General features: G+C 39.0%; 1 protein-coding gene across 3 annotated transcripts in view; it reads right to left on the bottom strand.

The window, feature by feature from the left end:
- Positions 1 to 18,012, bottom strand: part of ywhaba (tyrosine 3-monooxygenase/tryptophan 5-monooxygenase activation protein, beta polypeptide a) — a 107,526-nt gene that overhangs the window by 15,089 nt on the left and 74,425 nt on the right. For all 3 annotated transcript variants that reach the window (XM_060919138.1, XM_060919139.1, XM_060919137.1), the window contains exons 3-5: positions 12,376 to 12,499; positions 6,523 to 6,686; positions 6,298 to 6,393 (exon numbers count right to left, since the gene is read on the bottom strand). In XM_060919138.1, the coding sequence (XP_060775121.1) occupies positions 6,298 to 6,393; positions 6,523 to 6,686; positions 12,376 to 12,499 (384 nt within the window). The remainder of the gene's footprint in view (positions 1 to 6,297; positions 6,394 to 6,522; positions 6,687 to 12,375; positions 12,500 to 18,012) is intronic.

The raw sequence follows: 18,012 nt of genomic DNA, 5'->3' as shown, positions 1-18,012 counted from the left end.
AGGACTTGTTTCCAAAATGCATCAGGCTTATTTAGATGTTCATTTGCAAACTTCAGACGCTGAATTTGTGGCTCGGACACAGGAAAGGTTTTCTTCTGATGACGCTTCCATGAAGGTCATATTTGTTCAGGTGTCACTGCATAGAAGAACGGTGCACCACCACTCCAGGGTCTGCTAAATCTTTCTGAAGGTCTTTTACAGTCAAACAGGGGTTTTTATTTGCCTTTCTAGCAATCCAACGAGCAGTTTTCATCTTCCAGACCTCACCTTGATCTCCACTGTTTTGGTTAACTGCCATTTCTTAACATTACAATCTGAAGAAACGACTACCTGAAAACACCGTTCTTGTAGCCTTCTCCTGCTTTGTGAGCATCAATTATTTTATTATTCAGAATGTGAGGGAGTTGCTTAGAGGAGCCCATGGCTGTTGATTTTAGGGACAAGTTTGAGGAGTCAGAATTTATACAGCTTTGAAATCTGCATCATCTGACCTTTCCTAATGAAGAATTTGAACAAGCCACAGCTCAGTAAGCTAATTAAGGTCTGGAACCTTGGTAAAAGTTACCCGAGTACTCAAATGTATTGGGGTGCCCAAACTTTTGCACGGTGTTCCTTTTCTTTTTTCACTCTCCAATTGTACAAAGCAAAAATAATACCCAAATCTTGCAGAAAACGCTGAAATGTGTCTTTACCCTTATGCCTTTGGGTGATCAGTTCATCTTCTGCTTACTTAACTATTCACAGTAACAGACATTTTCAGTAAAGGTGCCCAAACTTTTGCATGTCACTGTATGTGCAACTATGCAAGGTAAATTACAGTAAGCAAATCTGAAACTTTAACCAGTTTAATACAATGCTTCATAATAGCACACGTTCACACCTCGAACTGTCACTCTCATCCACACGCAGTTTTGCTCTGAGCAAGCAGTGTGTGCTGCAAGGATGTTTTGGAACCTCTTGCCAGCATGCTTTTCAATAAACTCTTTCAGCACTTACATTCGTCTATCACCCATTAACATGACAGTCTAATGTTAGTTAACACTACTAATAATAGTAATCCTAATAGCATCAATTAATTAATACTGCTTTAGAATTTAGATCTATTGGTCCTAACTATCGATTGAATTTGTTTAGTCCTCAACTTCTAGATCTACTTATGCTCTGGCAAACAGAGATGCTAGGTTCTGTGAGCCCCCTGCTGCGTTTACCAATTCTTTTTTCTTTCGCACGTTTGTCGCTACAGCAGTTTTGCAAAATGTACCTTGCTTCACTGACTCATTATTGTAATAACACAAATTGGTCAACAGAGCACATCTATAACCCCTCGTTAATAGTGTTATAATTGGTCAACATGCATTACCTTCATTGCTAGTCTGCAACACTCGTTAGGGAACACTTTCTGTGGCAGCATGCATGTGCTAGGTGCTTGTAAAGTTCTGGAAAATTATGATTGGAGCACATATAAATTTGAGCATGGTGCTGGTATTTGAGGGCAGGGTGCACATGATTGACCACAGAGGGCAGCACCCTGGTAAAATAAAACAAGCTGGAACACTGCTGTCTTCTACTAGGCTACTTCCGTTTGACACTTCAACCACTGCAGGGCAGGCAAATAATTTTTTTTAAATAATCTATTGCACATGCCCTTAAATAGGTTTATTTATTTACTAACTGTACATTTTAGATTTCATATTTTTCATTCTTTATATTTCTACTTTTGTCCCTATACTTAATTAAAAAAAAAACACCTTTATTCATGCACCAAACACGAAAGCAAATTCCTTGTATGTGAGAACATACTTGGCAATAAGCTTGATTCTGAGAAGCTTCTGCATTTGAAACTGTACAAGACAGTTCATGCGATGGGGCAGGTAGAGACAGGCACAAGGAGATGAGTTCAGCGCACGCGCACAAAACGAAAACTATGGCCATTTCTAAAATCATTTATATATTTGCCTGTAGGTCGCAAAATTAAAAAGTTAACCGCATCGGCGAGCATTTTAGTCACCATCCGGATCCCTGAGTGAGCTAAAACTCCAAGCCAACATGCACGACTGATCAACAGTTACCAGAAACATTTAGCTGCAGTTATTGCTACACAAGGGGGTCACACCAGATAATGAAAGCAAAGTTTCACATACTTTTGCCACCAATATATAATACCAGATAATTTTCCTCTGACCAAGTAGAGAGATATGGCATGTGACGTCACAGCCAATCCAGACTGTGACAGACGCCATCTTGTCGGTCAAACGCTTTCCGCCTTCTACTTCTACCTTTTCTTCTGGAAAACCCTACTATATACAATTCTACTACAACGGCTGCAGCTACAAGCTCTCCCTGCCTGTGCACGTTTTTATGTTTTTTGTGTGTATTTTTGCGTGTTGTTCGTCTGTATCGGACTTCAATATCCACTACAACCGTATGGACTTAATGGACATTGGTTTCCAGCAGAAAATGACGGTTTGTAGCGATTTCCATCACATGCACAACATTCTGGACGAGATAGCGAGACCAGCGGGGTCTCCGTGGATTGTTATCGGAAGCAAAGCGAAGGAGGCGGCGGCGGGAGTGGAAGCAAAAGCGAGGCTGCAGAGCCGGCCTGTTGACTAAGCTCAAAAAACAGCCACTCAAACCTCCACTGCTAAGCCTCTACCTCTCCAATGCCAGATCCATGGTAAACAAGACGGACGATTTGGAATTACAGCTGGAATTACCTTATTCTATTCTATAATTGGCTGGTCAGTGCTATACTCAATACTTAAGTGACTTATCCGTCCAATGAGGATTGCTATTTTCTTGTTTACAAGATGCCACATCTGAGTCGCTGACAAATCCTGAATTTCTGTAAAGATAACTGTGCAGAGATTTATAATCACGCAGTGCTTCACCACTGAACAGCGAGGGAAAGTTGTTGAGGTAATTATACACGTCTGGGCATTCCACCTCTGGCAGTTCAATATCCATTGACACGGTCGTGAAAACTCCGTCCGGTAAGCCACAAGGGTCACTAATCTGTAGATCGTTTATTTTACGACATATATCTAGTTATCTGTTCATTAGAAAAATGAGCCGTGTAGTCTGTCGGTTGAAATTGATCCATTCTGTACACGAGTGCAGCAGTATTCAGCTGTGTTTTTTTACCGACAAGATGGCGGCTGTTAACTTTCCGGTCACGTGACTGCAAGATCTCTAACATTTTTGTCTCATCTCTATTTACTTTCAGGACTTGTGAAAATCTGATGTTTTGGGTCAGATTTATGGAGAGAGAAAAATTCTAAAGGGTTCACAAATTTTCAAGCACCACTTTATTTGGTATAAAATACTGAGATATAAAAATTTGTTCATATCACACAGCCCAAACACTTGAGAATACAATATTTGCACTATATTTTGCATTGCATGCCCATAATCACATGCGTAATTTCAGTCTGTAGCCTACTGCAGCAGGCATTGCATTGGCAATTTCACTGGATGGACAAATTTTCCAGAAATCACAGCAGTAATGCATTTTTATTTTTCCAAGTTTTAGTAAATAAACAGCACAGAAATTAAGAGAAAGGAATGCTCCATTCTGTGAAGCACATGCTGTGATGCCTTTAGTGTAAAATGGGTTTTACGCTCATGAAAATATCACATGAAATGCAAAACATGACCAACTGTATCATTGACTCGCACCTACTCGTACCTTGAAAAAGTATTCATACCCCTTGAACTTTCACATTTTTCCACCTTACAACCACGAACTTAAGTTTTTTATTGAGATTTTATGTGATAGACCAACACAGAGTAGCACATAATTGTGAAGTGAAACGAAAATGATAAATGGTCAATTTTAAACAAATAAAAATCTGAAAAATGTGATGTGCATTAGTATTCAGCCCCCTGTACTCTGATACCTCTAAATACAATCCAGTGCAATTAACTGCCTTCAGAAGTCATCTAATTAGTTAATAGAGTCCTACTGTGTGTAATTTACTCTCCGCATAAATACACTTGTTCTGTGAAGGCCTCAGTGGTTTGTTAGAGAACACTGAAGAACAAACAGCATCATGAAGACCAAAGAACTCACCAGACAAGTCAGGGATAAAGTTCTGGAGAAGTTTAAAGCAGGGTTAGGTTATAAAAAAATATCCCAAGCTCTGAACATCAAGAAGCACTGTTCAATCAATCATTCAAAAATGGAAAAAGTATGGCACAACTGCAAACCTACCAAGACATGGCCGTCCACCTAAACTGACAGAGCAAGCAAGGAGAGCACTGGTCAGAGAAGCAGCCAAGAGGCCCATGATCACTCTGGAGGAGCTGCAGAAATCCACAGCTCAGGTGGGAGAATCTGTGCACAGGACAACTATAAGTCGTACACTCCACAAACCTGGCCTTTTTGGAAGAGTGGCAAGAAGAAAGCCATTGTTGAAAGACAGGCATAAGAAGTCCCGTTTGCAGTTTGCCAGAAGCCATGTAGGGGACACAGCAAACATGTGGAAGAAGGTGCTTTGGTCAGATGAGACCAAAGTTGAACTTTTTGGCCTAAATGCAAAGCGCTGTGTGTGGTGGAAAACTAACACTGCTCATCACCCTGCACACACCATCCCCACTGTGAAACATGGTGGTGGCAGCATCATGCTATGGGGGTGCTTTTCTTCAGCAGGGACAGGGAAGCTGGTCAGAGTTGATGGGAAGATGGATGGAGCTAAATACAGGGCAATCCTGGAAGAAAACCTGTTGGAGGTTGCAGAAGACTTGAGACTGGGAAGGAGATTCACCTTCCAGCAAGACAATGACCCTAAACATACAGCCAGAGCTACAATGGAATGGTTTAGATCAAAGAATATTCATGTGTTAGAATGGCCCAGTCAAAGTCCAGACCTAAATCCCATTGAGCATCTGTGGCAAGACTTGAAAATTGCTGTTCACAGACGCTCTCCATCCAATCTGGCTGAGCTTGAGCTATTTTGCAAAGAAGAATGGGCAAAAATTTCAGTGTCTAGATGTGCAAAGCTGGTAGAGACATACCACAAAAGACTTGCAGCTGTAATTGCAGCAAAAGGTGGCTCTACAAAGTATTGACGCAGGGGGGCTGAATACTAATGCACACCACATTTTTCAGATTTTTATTTGTTTAAAATTTTGACCATTTATCATTTTCGTTTCACTTCACAATTATGTGCTACTCTGTGTTGGTCTATCACATAAAATCTCAATAAAAAAAAAAAAAACATTTAAGTTCATGGTTGTAAGGTGGAAAAATGTGAAAAAGTTCAAGGGGTATGAATACTTTTTCAAGGCACTGTATGTGTACAGCAGTTCTCTCCTGCACATCAACTCAAAGTAATGATGTCTGCTGGATGTAACTGCTGAGATGCAAGCTTTCAATTATACAAGTCAAGGTCACTGACTCTTAGGACATTTATATTTTTGCTGTCTACCACAGTATACTGGAGTTGAAAAATAACGAATACACTTTCAGCTTTAATTTAAGGACATTTAAATCCAAGTCAGGTGAACAGTGTAAAAAGTGCAGAACATTTTATGAGGTCCCCTTTATTAAAGGGATCAGCTTGTGGTAAAGTCTTCTCTTGACTGATTATTTGACCCAGATATTTCTACCTTCTGGAGGATGTTCTTGATCCAGCCAACTGTTGTGAATGGGGTTTTTCTTCACCAGGGAAAGAATTCTGTCATCTGCCAAGGTCAGTCAGGCTTTTTGGTGTTCCTGAGCTGACAGTTCTCTTTCTCTCTCTAAGAATGTACCAAATATTGATTTGGCCACAGACAATAAAAAAAAACACATTTGATATCTCTCTGATGTGTTTTTATTTTTCAGTCTAATGGTGGCTTGCTTCACTAGCAGCAACAGCTCTTTGAACTTTATATTGGCGAACAACAGATTCCAAATGCCACACTTGAAGGTTTTTTTCCCCCCCTGCTTACTTGTAAGTAAAATGCTGAGGGAATAACACCCATCTGGTCATGAAACAGCTGAGCAGTTACTTGTCCAATTACTTTTAGTCCCTTGAAAAGGGGAGACCATATAAGGTGCTGTATTTCTGACAACATTCAGCTGATTTGTATGGAAATAAGTTTAAAATCTGTACTCTGAGGTCATTCATTAATTATTTTTTCAATGTCCAGATATTTATGGACCTAACTGATTTTGATAAGCTACAGTGTGATGCACAACCCCAGTTCTCTCATAAGATACAGTGAAGGCAGAGTGTCTGCAGTGGTGGGCTCTTAAAAGCATAAGTGAGAAAGCGAATAAGCAAGGGGGTAATAGACAGAATTTTTACTTACAGTAAGGTTGTCCCTTAGTAGCTGCATTATCAGGGTGCTGTCTTTGTAGGAGTCCTCATTCAAAGTGTCGAGCTCAGCGATCGCTTCATCAAAAGCCTATAAGCAAAAAGCAATGCAAGGCTTGGGGTTTAGTTGGCAAAATATACTGTTCGGAAACTCCACAGCCTCATCATTACATTTTATTTTTGTCTTAAATGCTTTACTTTGATTCCCCACCCCACTCACCGTCTTTGCCAAACTGCAGGCCTGCTCCGGGGTGTTTAGGATTTCATAATAAAACACAGAAAAGTTTAGAGCGAGCCCCAGCCTGATGGGGTGTGTAGGCTGCATCTCTTTCTTGCTAATATCAAATGCATCCTGGTAAGCCTTCTGAGAGTTGTCCACCGTTACTGTGCAACAAAAATAATTACATAAGTGAAAATCCATGGTAAAATTTCAACAGGCAAAAAGGTTTCAGAAACAATTATTTAACAGAAAATCATTTAAGTTTACCATGGCTTAAAACAAAAAAAACAACTTTTCCCATGTCAAAAAGTTGCATATCATTTCTTTTAATTGAAAAAAAATATAATGCATCAGTTGGGTGGTCAGTTGAAATTACAAAGTATGGCAACAAGACCAAGTTTTATCTACATGAATCACTGTCTAATGTTGCTCCAATAAATTAGACAAACCATTGCTTAATGGAAAAGCAAATGCAAAAGATACTGTTACATGTCTGCTAGCTAAATAAGCCAGTGATCTGGACCTGATATCAGTGATGCATCATTGATAAGTATGTGGACAGTGACATGATTTTCATAATTTTGCCTCTATGACACCACAATGAATCTGAAATGAACAGGGTTTGGGTGTCGTTTGATTTTTCTAATACCACTATTAAACTATATTTTTAAAATGGTGCATCAGTGCCTAAATTGTTACTTTTTTGTTAAAAGCACAAAAGAAGGTCAGCAACATTAAAGAATGGGGTTTTTTCCTAAGGCAAATTTGAACAATAAATATTTAGGCATTTTAACTGTAAGGTAACTAAGTTACTAGTTAACAGTGGGCATCAGCTGCCATCAGAGCAAGTGTGATATTAACGAACTATGGCACATGAGGTGCAGTGATTATATTGCCTGCAACATCTGTTTCGGAGCACCAGAAAGCAACTGCTTTATTCAACTGATCTTTTAGAAAATTGATTTTATTAATTTATCTTAATTAGGAAGAATTGAGTATAATATAAAGCAAATAAACTGGCTTTCATTTCAATTTGTTTGCAGAAAAAAGCTAGCAAAAAACATTTCAAAATAATTTTACTGTAGTTGCCAAGACCAACCCTGGATTTAAATGGAACAATGAATTTATACAGTAAGAGTAATCGCTCGTTAATGATGCACATTTTTAAAATCATTAACAAAAATATGCTATAAAAACACATTACAGTACGAGTGCAGTAATGTGACGCAATATTACACTTGTGGGTCTTCTGGGTGGGCATGGTGGTGCAGTGGTTAGCACGGTCACCTCACAATAAGAAGGTTCTGGGTTCGGGCCTTTGCGTGTTCTCCCTGTCCCCCCCCACAGTCCAAAGACATGCATGTCCATCAGCATGAATGTGCATGTGACTGTGCAGAAAGGAACTGGCCACTCTACTACTGCAATTCTGGCAAAGTCAACCAAACATGGTTCACCTCAAGCCTGGATCACGTTCGGCAGCGATGACAATGAGCACGTCTTATGCCCAACTACCACAACCATCAGAATGTGGAAATCTCAATTTATGTATTTAGTCATCATTTTTGTATACACGACTTTATTACTGTACTACTTCTGTAAGATTTGTGTAATACTATACTTGAGTCTTACATCCCACTGTACTGAACCCATACTGTTAATCCAACACTTCAATATGTTGGATATCCTGCAAAGTAGCAGACTATGGCAGAAAACTAGTTGCCCATGTCATGCACTATTTATACACCATTACCATGAAGCACCAATTACCTGCATGTCAGATTAGCACGAGCTAATCTGACATGCAGGTAATTGGTTTTCCAGATTGGGCGGTTTTAAGTGCATTTTGGTGGGTTTTGAACATATTTTGGGCTGGAAACCATCAGCAGTATCTGGCAACACTGGCTGGATGCTGGGTGCTGCTGGGAGCTGGGGTGGAAACTGTCATACACTCAGCTAGCTCAGCTGGGAAACACTTGTCAGTCATAACCAGATGGTCGTAAAGTCGATCAGTCGTAAGTCACATAAGTCGTTAAGTCGACGACTACCTGTACTTGGTTTTCTTTCCACTCCAGAGTAAGAGAAAACATTTTTTGTGCATTTGTTTTTTGAGATATAGAAGAGAGAATCTCAAATGTGCAGCGAAATGTTCAATATAAAACCAACTTTACCACAGTGCATTTAAGTGCCACCAAAATGAGGCAACGGAATTCTGCATTGCAATCTGGTCTGGCATATACAGATCCTATAGGAACCGGTGCCACTGGCACCAGCTTTCAGTACCTAACCCAAGAAATGAAGCAAATGTGATTAAAATGCAGACTTTCAACCTTAATTCAAATGGTTTTAACAAAAATATTGCATTGACAGTTTGGAATTACAGCAATTTTACAGTCCCACCATTTTCAGAGGCTCAAAAGTAACTGGACAATTGGCAAGCAGTTTCATGTCCAGTTACGGCCTGTTTCCTTATTTCATGAGGAATTAAAGAGATTTAATAAATAACCAACCACACAAGTCAATTCCAAAATGTTGAATTCGCATTGGGCAGCTGTTCATGGGAATTCAACATGCAATCCAAAGAGATGCTGATACAAGTAAAGGTCGTCATCATTAGTTGGAAAAACAAAATGGACCACTCAAGGAAATGGCAGAATCTTTCGGAGTGACCAAGTCAATCTGGTATATTCTTATGAAGGAATGCACGAACAAGCCCAGCAACACCAAAAGATCACAGAAGACAACTCAAGTCCATCATCACAATTCTTTCCTTGGTGAAGAAAAACCCCTTCAGAACTTCTAGCCAAGTCAAGAACACTCAAGGAGGTTGCACAATCACTGTCAAAGTCTACAATCAAAAGACACCTTCGGGAATATTGTGTTTACTGAAAAGATGCAAACCACCAATAACTCTCGAACAGAAAGACCAGATCAGATTTCGAGAGACCTCTTAAAAAGCCTGCCAGGTTCTGGAACAAGATTTGGACAAAGCATACATCTGTCAAACAGAGGGCACAAGCATGTACGATTGCCAATGGAACTGGGGTCACTGGTGTTTATTCATGTGACTGCTAATAGAAGTAGCAGGATGAATTCTGTAGTATATAGAGCTATCCTTTCTTCTCAGATTGTCAAATTCTGCAAGAGTGATAGGACTGTACTTCAAAGTACAGATGGATAATGACCCAGAACAAAGCATGAAAGCAACCCAAGAGCTTTTGAATGGCACCTACAGACTGAGACTTCAGTAACTGTATAGGTTTATAGTAAGCCATCCACCTGAGGCTGCTATAGCGGTAAACAATGAAGCTAAGCAATAATTAAGCCTTTGCTGGTTTGATAATTTCTTGCTGCATTCTTATTGGTTGATTAGTAGACTTGCAGCAGCAGTCACACTGAGATGGTCATCCTAAATTTGACAGGCATAATTTTGTTTGAGGCCATCTTTGGTCACAATACCGTGACCGGCATCTTTGAACCTCTCACAGTGCAATGCAGGACCACCATTTTAGAGCCACAACCAAAGACATTGCCACGTTTTTCATGTTGGTCATCTTTCATCTGGGATGCCCAAAAATCAGTGTATACCCACCATAAAGCAAAGAAATGAACTGTTCTTAAATGGCCGAGTCAAAAAATTGAGCATGCTTTTCACTTACTGAAGACAAAATTGAAGGCAAAATGACCCACACACAAGCAGCAACAGAAGGCAACTGTAGTGAAGACCTGGCAAAGTATCTCAAGGGATTAAACTCAGCATTTGGCAATGTTCATGGGTTCCAGACTTCAGGCAGTCACTGACTGCAAAGAATCTGCCTCCAAGCATTAAAAATAATCCTCATACTTTATAGTATTAATTATACTAGTTTGTCCAATTACTTCTGAGCCTGTGAAAATGGAACTAGGTTAAAAAAAAAGCTGCAATTCCTAAAATTAATATAATGTGTTAAAGACTAATTGAAGCAGAAAGTCTACATTTCAGCCACTTCTTGGTGGTGCACAGAGGTAAAATTATGAAGTGTATTGCTGTCCAAATACTTATGGACTTGGTGACCTGCAGCAAAAATATAATCAGTTGATTTTAGTCAAGGTGTTTCTGGACACTACTGCCTATTATCTGAGGTTTTTTTTTTTTTTTGGGGGGGGGGGGGGGGGGGCACGCACACATAGCACCCAATCTTATTTTCCTATAACCCTGTTTCCAAAAATGTTGGGATGCCATGTAAAACAAACAGAATGCAGTGATTAGCAAATCATGGAGAACCCCATCACTGAAAATAGTACCAAAAAAAAAAAAACCCGTATCAAACGTTAAAATAAATTTTATTTTTTAATATGCTCATTTTGAATTTAATCCCAGCAACACGCTTCATGAAAGTTGGGACCAGGTGCTCAAACAAAAATGTAATTAAAAATAAAAAACCCACACCCCCTGGTGGTGGACCATCAATTCAAGGGGTTCACCACTCTGAAAGATTGTAGTCAAACAGTTAAGAACATCTCAATGTAAAACTGCAAAGGATATGGATCACATCTAGGGCACATAAAAGATTCAGTGAATCTGGAGAAAATCTCTGTACACAAGGGACAAAGTTGAAAACCAACATTGGATGCCCGTGATCTTCAGGTACTCAGGAGGCACTGCATTAAAACCAGCCACAATTCTGTAGTGGAAATTGCTGCATGGGTTTAGACACAATTCTGAAAACCACTGTCGGAATACAGTTCATTGCTGCATCCACAAATGCAAGTTAAAATTCTATCATGCAAAGAATAGCATATACAAACAATATCCAGAAACACCCCCGCCTTCTCTAGGTCTGAACTCATTTACAAATGACCTGAGGTGAACTACTAAAACTGGACTGTGGTCTGACAAATCGAAAATTGAAATTCTTTTTGGAAATCATGAACACCATGTCCAGCAGGCTAAAGAGAAGAGGGACCACGTGGCTCATCAGCACACAGTTCAAAAGCCAGCATCCCTGATGGTATGGGAGTGCATTAGTACATATGGCATAGCTAGCTTGCACATCTGGGAAGGCACCATTAATGCTGAACAATATATGCAGGTTTTGGAGCAAGGCAGACAACGTTCATCAAGGAAGGTCTGACTTATTTCAGAAAGACAATGCCAAACTGCATGGCTCTGTAGTAAGTGTCTCAGAGTGCTAAACTGGCCTGCCTGCAGTCCAGACCCATCACCCATGGAAAACATTTGGCGTATTATGAAATGAAAAATGACAAAGGAGACCCCAAAATGTTGAGCAGCTGAAATCCTACAATCAGGTAAGAATGAGATATTTCACTTTCAAAACTACAGCAATTGGTTTCCTTAGCTCCCAAACATTTAATGTTGTTAAAAGTAGAGGCAATGCAACACAGTGGTAAACATGCCCCTGTCCCAACTTTTTTGAAACATGTTGCTGGCATCAATTTCAAAACAAGCATATATTTTTCAAACAGTTACATTTGTTTCAACATTTGATATGTTTTATTATTTTCAGTGAAACTGTTTCCATGATTTGCCTATCACCACATTATCTTTATTTACATTTTACACCGCATCCCAACTTTTTTGAAAACCAGGTTGTATTTACAAAATATCACCACTAGTCTTTGTAGCCTATGGAATCACATCAACATAGCTCGTCATTAGAATATAGCTGTTAATATTAACATAGCAAATCACCTGAGTGAGAGGAGAATACTTAAGTTTTGTGAGGCATTTATTACACCTCAAATGGTGACCATCCAGAATTCACTGAATAGGACATCTGTATTTTACTTCCCCATTTGACAGACTTTCTACTTTCTCCTGCATCGTCATTACAAACCAATAGGAAATTGGCTCACATTTTTTTGCATCGCCAGATGCCACCTCAGATAAGTATCTGTAGTAGTCTCCCTTCATTTTCAGGTAGAACACTTTGCTCTCTGCCTGGCTAGCATTGGGTATGAGGTACTTCTCAAGAAGACCCTGGGTGAACAAAATAGAAAAGAAACATGTCAGAACAAAGGCATTGAAATTGGAGACACTGCCTATTGGCCTTCACAGACAGCCAATCACAGCCCTTTTTAATGCAACAATTAGAACACATCGACAAAGATTAAGCACTGGGACACAGTTGATGCATGTGAAAAAACTTTAGATATAAAATGTCATTTGATGGTCATAAGCATCTAACACCAGATGCAAGTTTTTCCCCACTACACAACAAATGTTTCCGGTTACTTGAGTCCTGGACATCGGCTAAAAGGAATTTTAGCCCATTCCTCTGCTAGAGTTGAAGCTGCTCTGCACAATTTGGTAGGTTTCCTCACATGAGCTGCTTCAGGTCCTTCTACAAAAGTTCTACTGGATTAAGGTACACCGACAGCCATTGTAAAACATTAATTTTATTCTTCTACAACCATTCTTTAGCAGAAGGACTTGCATGCTTTGTGGCGACTGCCTTGTTACATGACCCAACTTCTCTGAAGATTCAGTTCACGGACAGATGTCCAGATATTTTCCTTGAGAATACGCTGGTATAATTCAGAATTCATTGTGCCATCAATGATGGCACACTTTTCTGGCCCAGATGCAAAAAAACAGGCTCAAACCATGATACTACCACCAAATTTCACAGATGGGCAGGGCTCGAAATTAACTTTTTTTCTTTGTGTCCCCCAGTGGTCCCGAATTCTGTGTTGTATTGTCCCGAATGGAAGCAATAGTGTCCCCATTTTTTTTCCTCTCTGAAATAACCAGTGGTTAATATTATCATATGAAGTTACTATTATATTTGTAACTATGCGATTTTGAACCCTTTATATCATTTTTACAATAAGTCACAAGACACAAGCGACACATGTCCTATACATCATCTACTTCAAAATTACAGTTATTGCATTTTCAGTTTATTAAACTTTGGTGATCTCACTGTATGAATAGATACCCGTTTATTTAAAGGGGCCAACTAGCTCATTCAGAAAATGTTTCAATTCCCTACATCTGCAGTACACTTTAGTTGAAAATAAGACCCCTTTTATGTTCATTTCATCTACTTATACCTTGAATATCTGTTGGCACTTATAAGGCCAACTTATAATTTTCACCATTACCATTATCCATAGCCCTATGATGACCTGGCGACTTGTCCAGGGTGTACCCCGCCTTTCGCCCGTAGTCAGCTGGGATAGGCTCCAGCTTGCCTGCGACCCTGTAGAACAGGATAAAGCGGCTAGAGATAATGAGATGAGACCGTTATCCATTTTTATGAACTTTCCATTATCCGTTACCGTTATCCATTTTTATGAACTTTCCCATTTTTATGAACTTTCCGTTATCCATTTTATGAACTTTCGCTGCCGAAACGTGGGTGGAACATCAACATAGTGCCAGGTCCGAGCCTAGTTGTGCTGCTGACTGACTAAACTTTCTGAACTAGAAAGACACCAAGAAAACTCACTTATTCTGTTGAACGGTATCTTCCGTCAATATCATCCACATCATTCCTGTTGTATTTTATAACGTGTCTAACAGTGTTCATTAAGTTCATTCAGTTGCTAGCGTTGCCTGCAGACCAGGCGATGACACTTTGGATCCTGAAGGTCCCGGAGACGTTATGTCTGGGCTTTCAGTTTCTTCCCCGCGGTCGGTCCGCTTCAACCACATAAGCATTTTTGTTCTGGCAAGAGTCGGCGCAGCATGTGCGGTAGCAATTCCATTCCAAGTCCATATAATGCGGACTCCGGCCGACGATTCTAAAACAGAATGCGCTGCTCTGTAGCCTACGGATGCAGGTGCATCGAAAGTGTAGCTACTAATGTATTTTTCGCTGTTAACGTTTTAAAATTAAAATTGACAAATTAGGTGAATGTCTACGTATGTGTTACGGCTTTGTAAATAATATTAATGTAGAACTTTTTTTCTAGATCTATTTTTTTCCATTGTCCCGGATATGATAATTTTGTGTCCCGATGACATTTTTTATGGTCCCCGGAACACCGTTAGTTTCGAGCGCTGCAGATGGGATAAAGGATTTTTTTTGTTGGAATGCAGCATTTTCCTCTCTCAAAACTTCTAGCTTCTCATTTAAACAAACAAACAAAAAAAATTCTATGTTGATCTCATCTGTCCACAAAACATTTTCCAACAGCCTTCTGGCTTGTCCACATGATCTCTAGAAAACTTTGGATAGGCAGCAGTGTTCTTTTTGAAGAGTGGCAGCTTTCTCCTTGCAGCCCTGCCATGCACACTATTGTTGTTCGTTGTCCTCCTGATGGACTCATGAACGTTAGCCAATGTAAGACGCCTTTAGTTGCTTACAAGTTACCCTGGGTTCCGTTGTGACCCCATGGCCAATTATACGATTTCTTCCAGTTGTACAAGTCTGTCTGACTGGATTGGAGGAGTCCAAACTCTAAACTTTTCCAGCCTGATGAACATTAAAAACTCTGAGGTCCTCAGAAATCTCCTTTGTTTGTAGCACAATATACACTTCACAACAAACGTGTTGTGAAGATCAGAAATTGATGTGTCCCTATTTTTTTTTTTAATAGTAGCCACTCACACTGATTTAAAACACCAGACGCCAATTTCAACTTTAACTGCTACTCCTAGAGATTCAAATATTTTTACTACTCCAATATGGAATATTCGATCTTTTTTTTTTTTCAATAAATTAATGACAAAGTACAATTTTTTGTAATATCATGGAAAAGTTAAAAATATTTTTCCATCAGCTATTTAAGAAAGTCAAAATAATATATTCTAGATGCATTCTCTTAATTTTGATTATGGCCTACAGTGCAAAATAAAATTCACACATGTACACAACAGGAACAGACATGCCACTGTTACTGGCACCCCTTGAAATTATAGTCATACAATGCAACTGAAGCAAATTTCCCATTTAAATTGTACATTTTTGAGTTGGTTGTAGTATGTAGGAACTTTCAAGCTGTAAATTCCTTACTAAGCTGCATGTGCAAGACGTATATGAGCGAGAGGATATTACAGTCACGCGAAGATATGGAGTTTATTTTTGAGTAGTGAGTATATTTCACGAGTGAGCAAACAAGTGATTTTTCAACAAGATAAATTTCATAACTTCACACAACGTGTAATAAACTACTACCAACTCAAAAACGTACAATTTAAATGGGAAATTTGCTTCAGTTGCATTGTATTCGCTATAATTTCCAGGGATGCCAACAGTGATGTGTTATTTGTTCCTGCTGCATGCATGTTTTATATACATGTCAAATTATTTCTTGAGATTTTTTTTTTAATCTGAATAAATGCATTTCATTTCAAAAAGGTTGGATTTTTCATTTTTCTCCTAAACTTCACAAGGAGTACCAATAATCAAGAAAGGCACTGTATGCGCTCAAATACAGAACATTTGAAAGGGTTCACAACATTTCAAGCAACAATATTCTCAGCAAAGGAAATTCATAATGTTAAAGCCATTTTTTTGAAGGTTTGAAAATATTAAATTTATCTGGATATGGTACATTTTAACACAACCCTTATGTAAACTATTTTTCCATTTTCAGTATCTAATTTGTCAAAACTTGTTTTAAAAACCAAGTTGTCCTAGACTGAACACAATATGCTCAATTATACTAAATCTCCAGAAAAGAAAATACAAAAAATTATAAAGCTTAGTGTGCTTGATGGCAGTGAGATACAACGAGAAGTATTCTGACACTTCAACTGGAATATGCCAGTGCACATGTCCACTTCAAACGTACGTTTTTGAATTTCTACATAAAACGAAGAAAAAGATACACACAAGCATAAACCGATGTTCAAAAAGTAAAATCCTGATAGTATTCAGATACCACAAATTATCAACCTGTTGCAAAGCTGCTGTTCACAATTACAGCTTCAAAATATCTTGGGCCTCACAATGTTCAGTTTTGGCCTATTCCTTGTGGCAAACTGTTTTCAGTTCCCAAAGTTATAAGCATCTATTTAATGTAATTTCAAAACTGGATATACCATGCAAGTACCTTCACTTTATTAACCCCCCCCAAAAAAAAGTCTCGAGTTATTTTTGGTTTACATGTCCATCCTGACCACTGTTGGGGTACTTCCCACCTCCATTTGTTTATGTAACTGTAAAGCAACCTTCGGTGTGAGAAAGGTATTATTAATTTCCTTCCCAGACTGAGTTTCTTGGCCATGGAAATTAAATTCTCCGATAATGTATTCTGGTGCATCACTCCATTCATGCTTCCTTTGATAAGGTGTAGCCTCAGTACCATTTGCAGAGGAGCATCACCATATGATGCTCACACCACCTCTGTCCTTCACTGTGGGTATGGTGTTCTGGGGGTTGGATGTGCAACCCCTCTTTCAAACACGAGGAGCTGAATTATTGCCAAGTGTCCCATTTTTTTTCCTTTCATCTTTTCTCACAAAACAGTTCTCATTTGTCTAATTGCTCATTTGCAAATTTCTAACGTGCTTCATTTTCAGTAGAGGAGTTTTGCCTGAGGTGTAGGAATGGGGATGATTTTCACCTGCACGTCTGTGACAGGATGCCTAAATTTCCTTCGGGATCAAAGTATTTATCCATCCATCAGGAGTCTGTACCTTTTTCCATTTGAGTATTGCTGTTCCTGAGAACTTTAGAAAGTGCCTTTACCTCAACACCTGGTGCAGTTTGCCCCCTTTTTTTTTGGGCAACATTTACGTCAATCACACTGCAAAAAATAATCTTTTAGCAAGTTAGAATATCTTTATCGTTGGAACAATCTAGCATTTCCTATTAGAAGAATACAAGACACCAACTCTCAGATCATTAAAACTAGTTCTAGATTGTAACCAACTTATTCCAAGATGTCTTGTCAAGTAAAATTCTGTCCATACAGCAAGATAATTTCACTAGTATTAAGTAATTCTCCTCAAATTCAGTTTTCTATTTTTCGCAGTGCAATCATAACATTAAAACCACATCATCTCATTACAATGGCAGCTGTCATGGGGTGGGATATATTAGGCAGCAAGTGAACAGTCACTCTCAAAGTTCATGGACTGGAAGCAAGAAAAATGGGCAAGCAAAAGGATCTTTGACAAGGGCCAAACTGATCATGGCTTTCCCCAAAGCGTGTGTGGGGGGACCCACAATACTATAAATTAAACAATGCAGAGTATTTTCCACACCTAAATCTCTCCTATTCTCCTCTGAAAATTAGTAATAACTCTAGAAATAAGATATTGTAATATACAGGTCTAGACTATCCTAGTACTCAACGCAGAAGTGAAAAAAAGGGTTGCTGCGTGAACTGACTGCCATTTGCAACCATACATAAAACCACATTCTAGGTGTTGGTTGCTAGATGGCACTATTGCATGATTTGACCCCGATTCTGTTCCTGGCATCCTGGAATTGGAAAATGGTGTGCTACAAAGTGTTTTCATTTCAACTCTAATTTTGCCCCTTACATGTTTGACAAAGTAAAAAACAGCAAATTTAATAACGTTGAATTGTGCCA

This window comes from Neoarius graeffei, chromosome 4, assembly GCF_027579695.1.
Source record: "Neoarius graeffei isolate fNeoGra1 chromosome 4, fNeoGra1.pri, whole genome shotgun sequence".
NCBI classification, from domain to species: Eukaryota; Metazoa; Chordata; class Actinopteri; order Siluriformes; family Ariidae; genus Neoarius; species Neoarius graeffei.
This window is presented reverse-complemented; position numbering and strand designations above follow the sequence as displayed.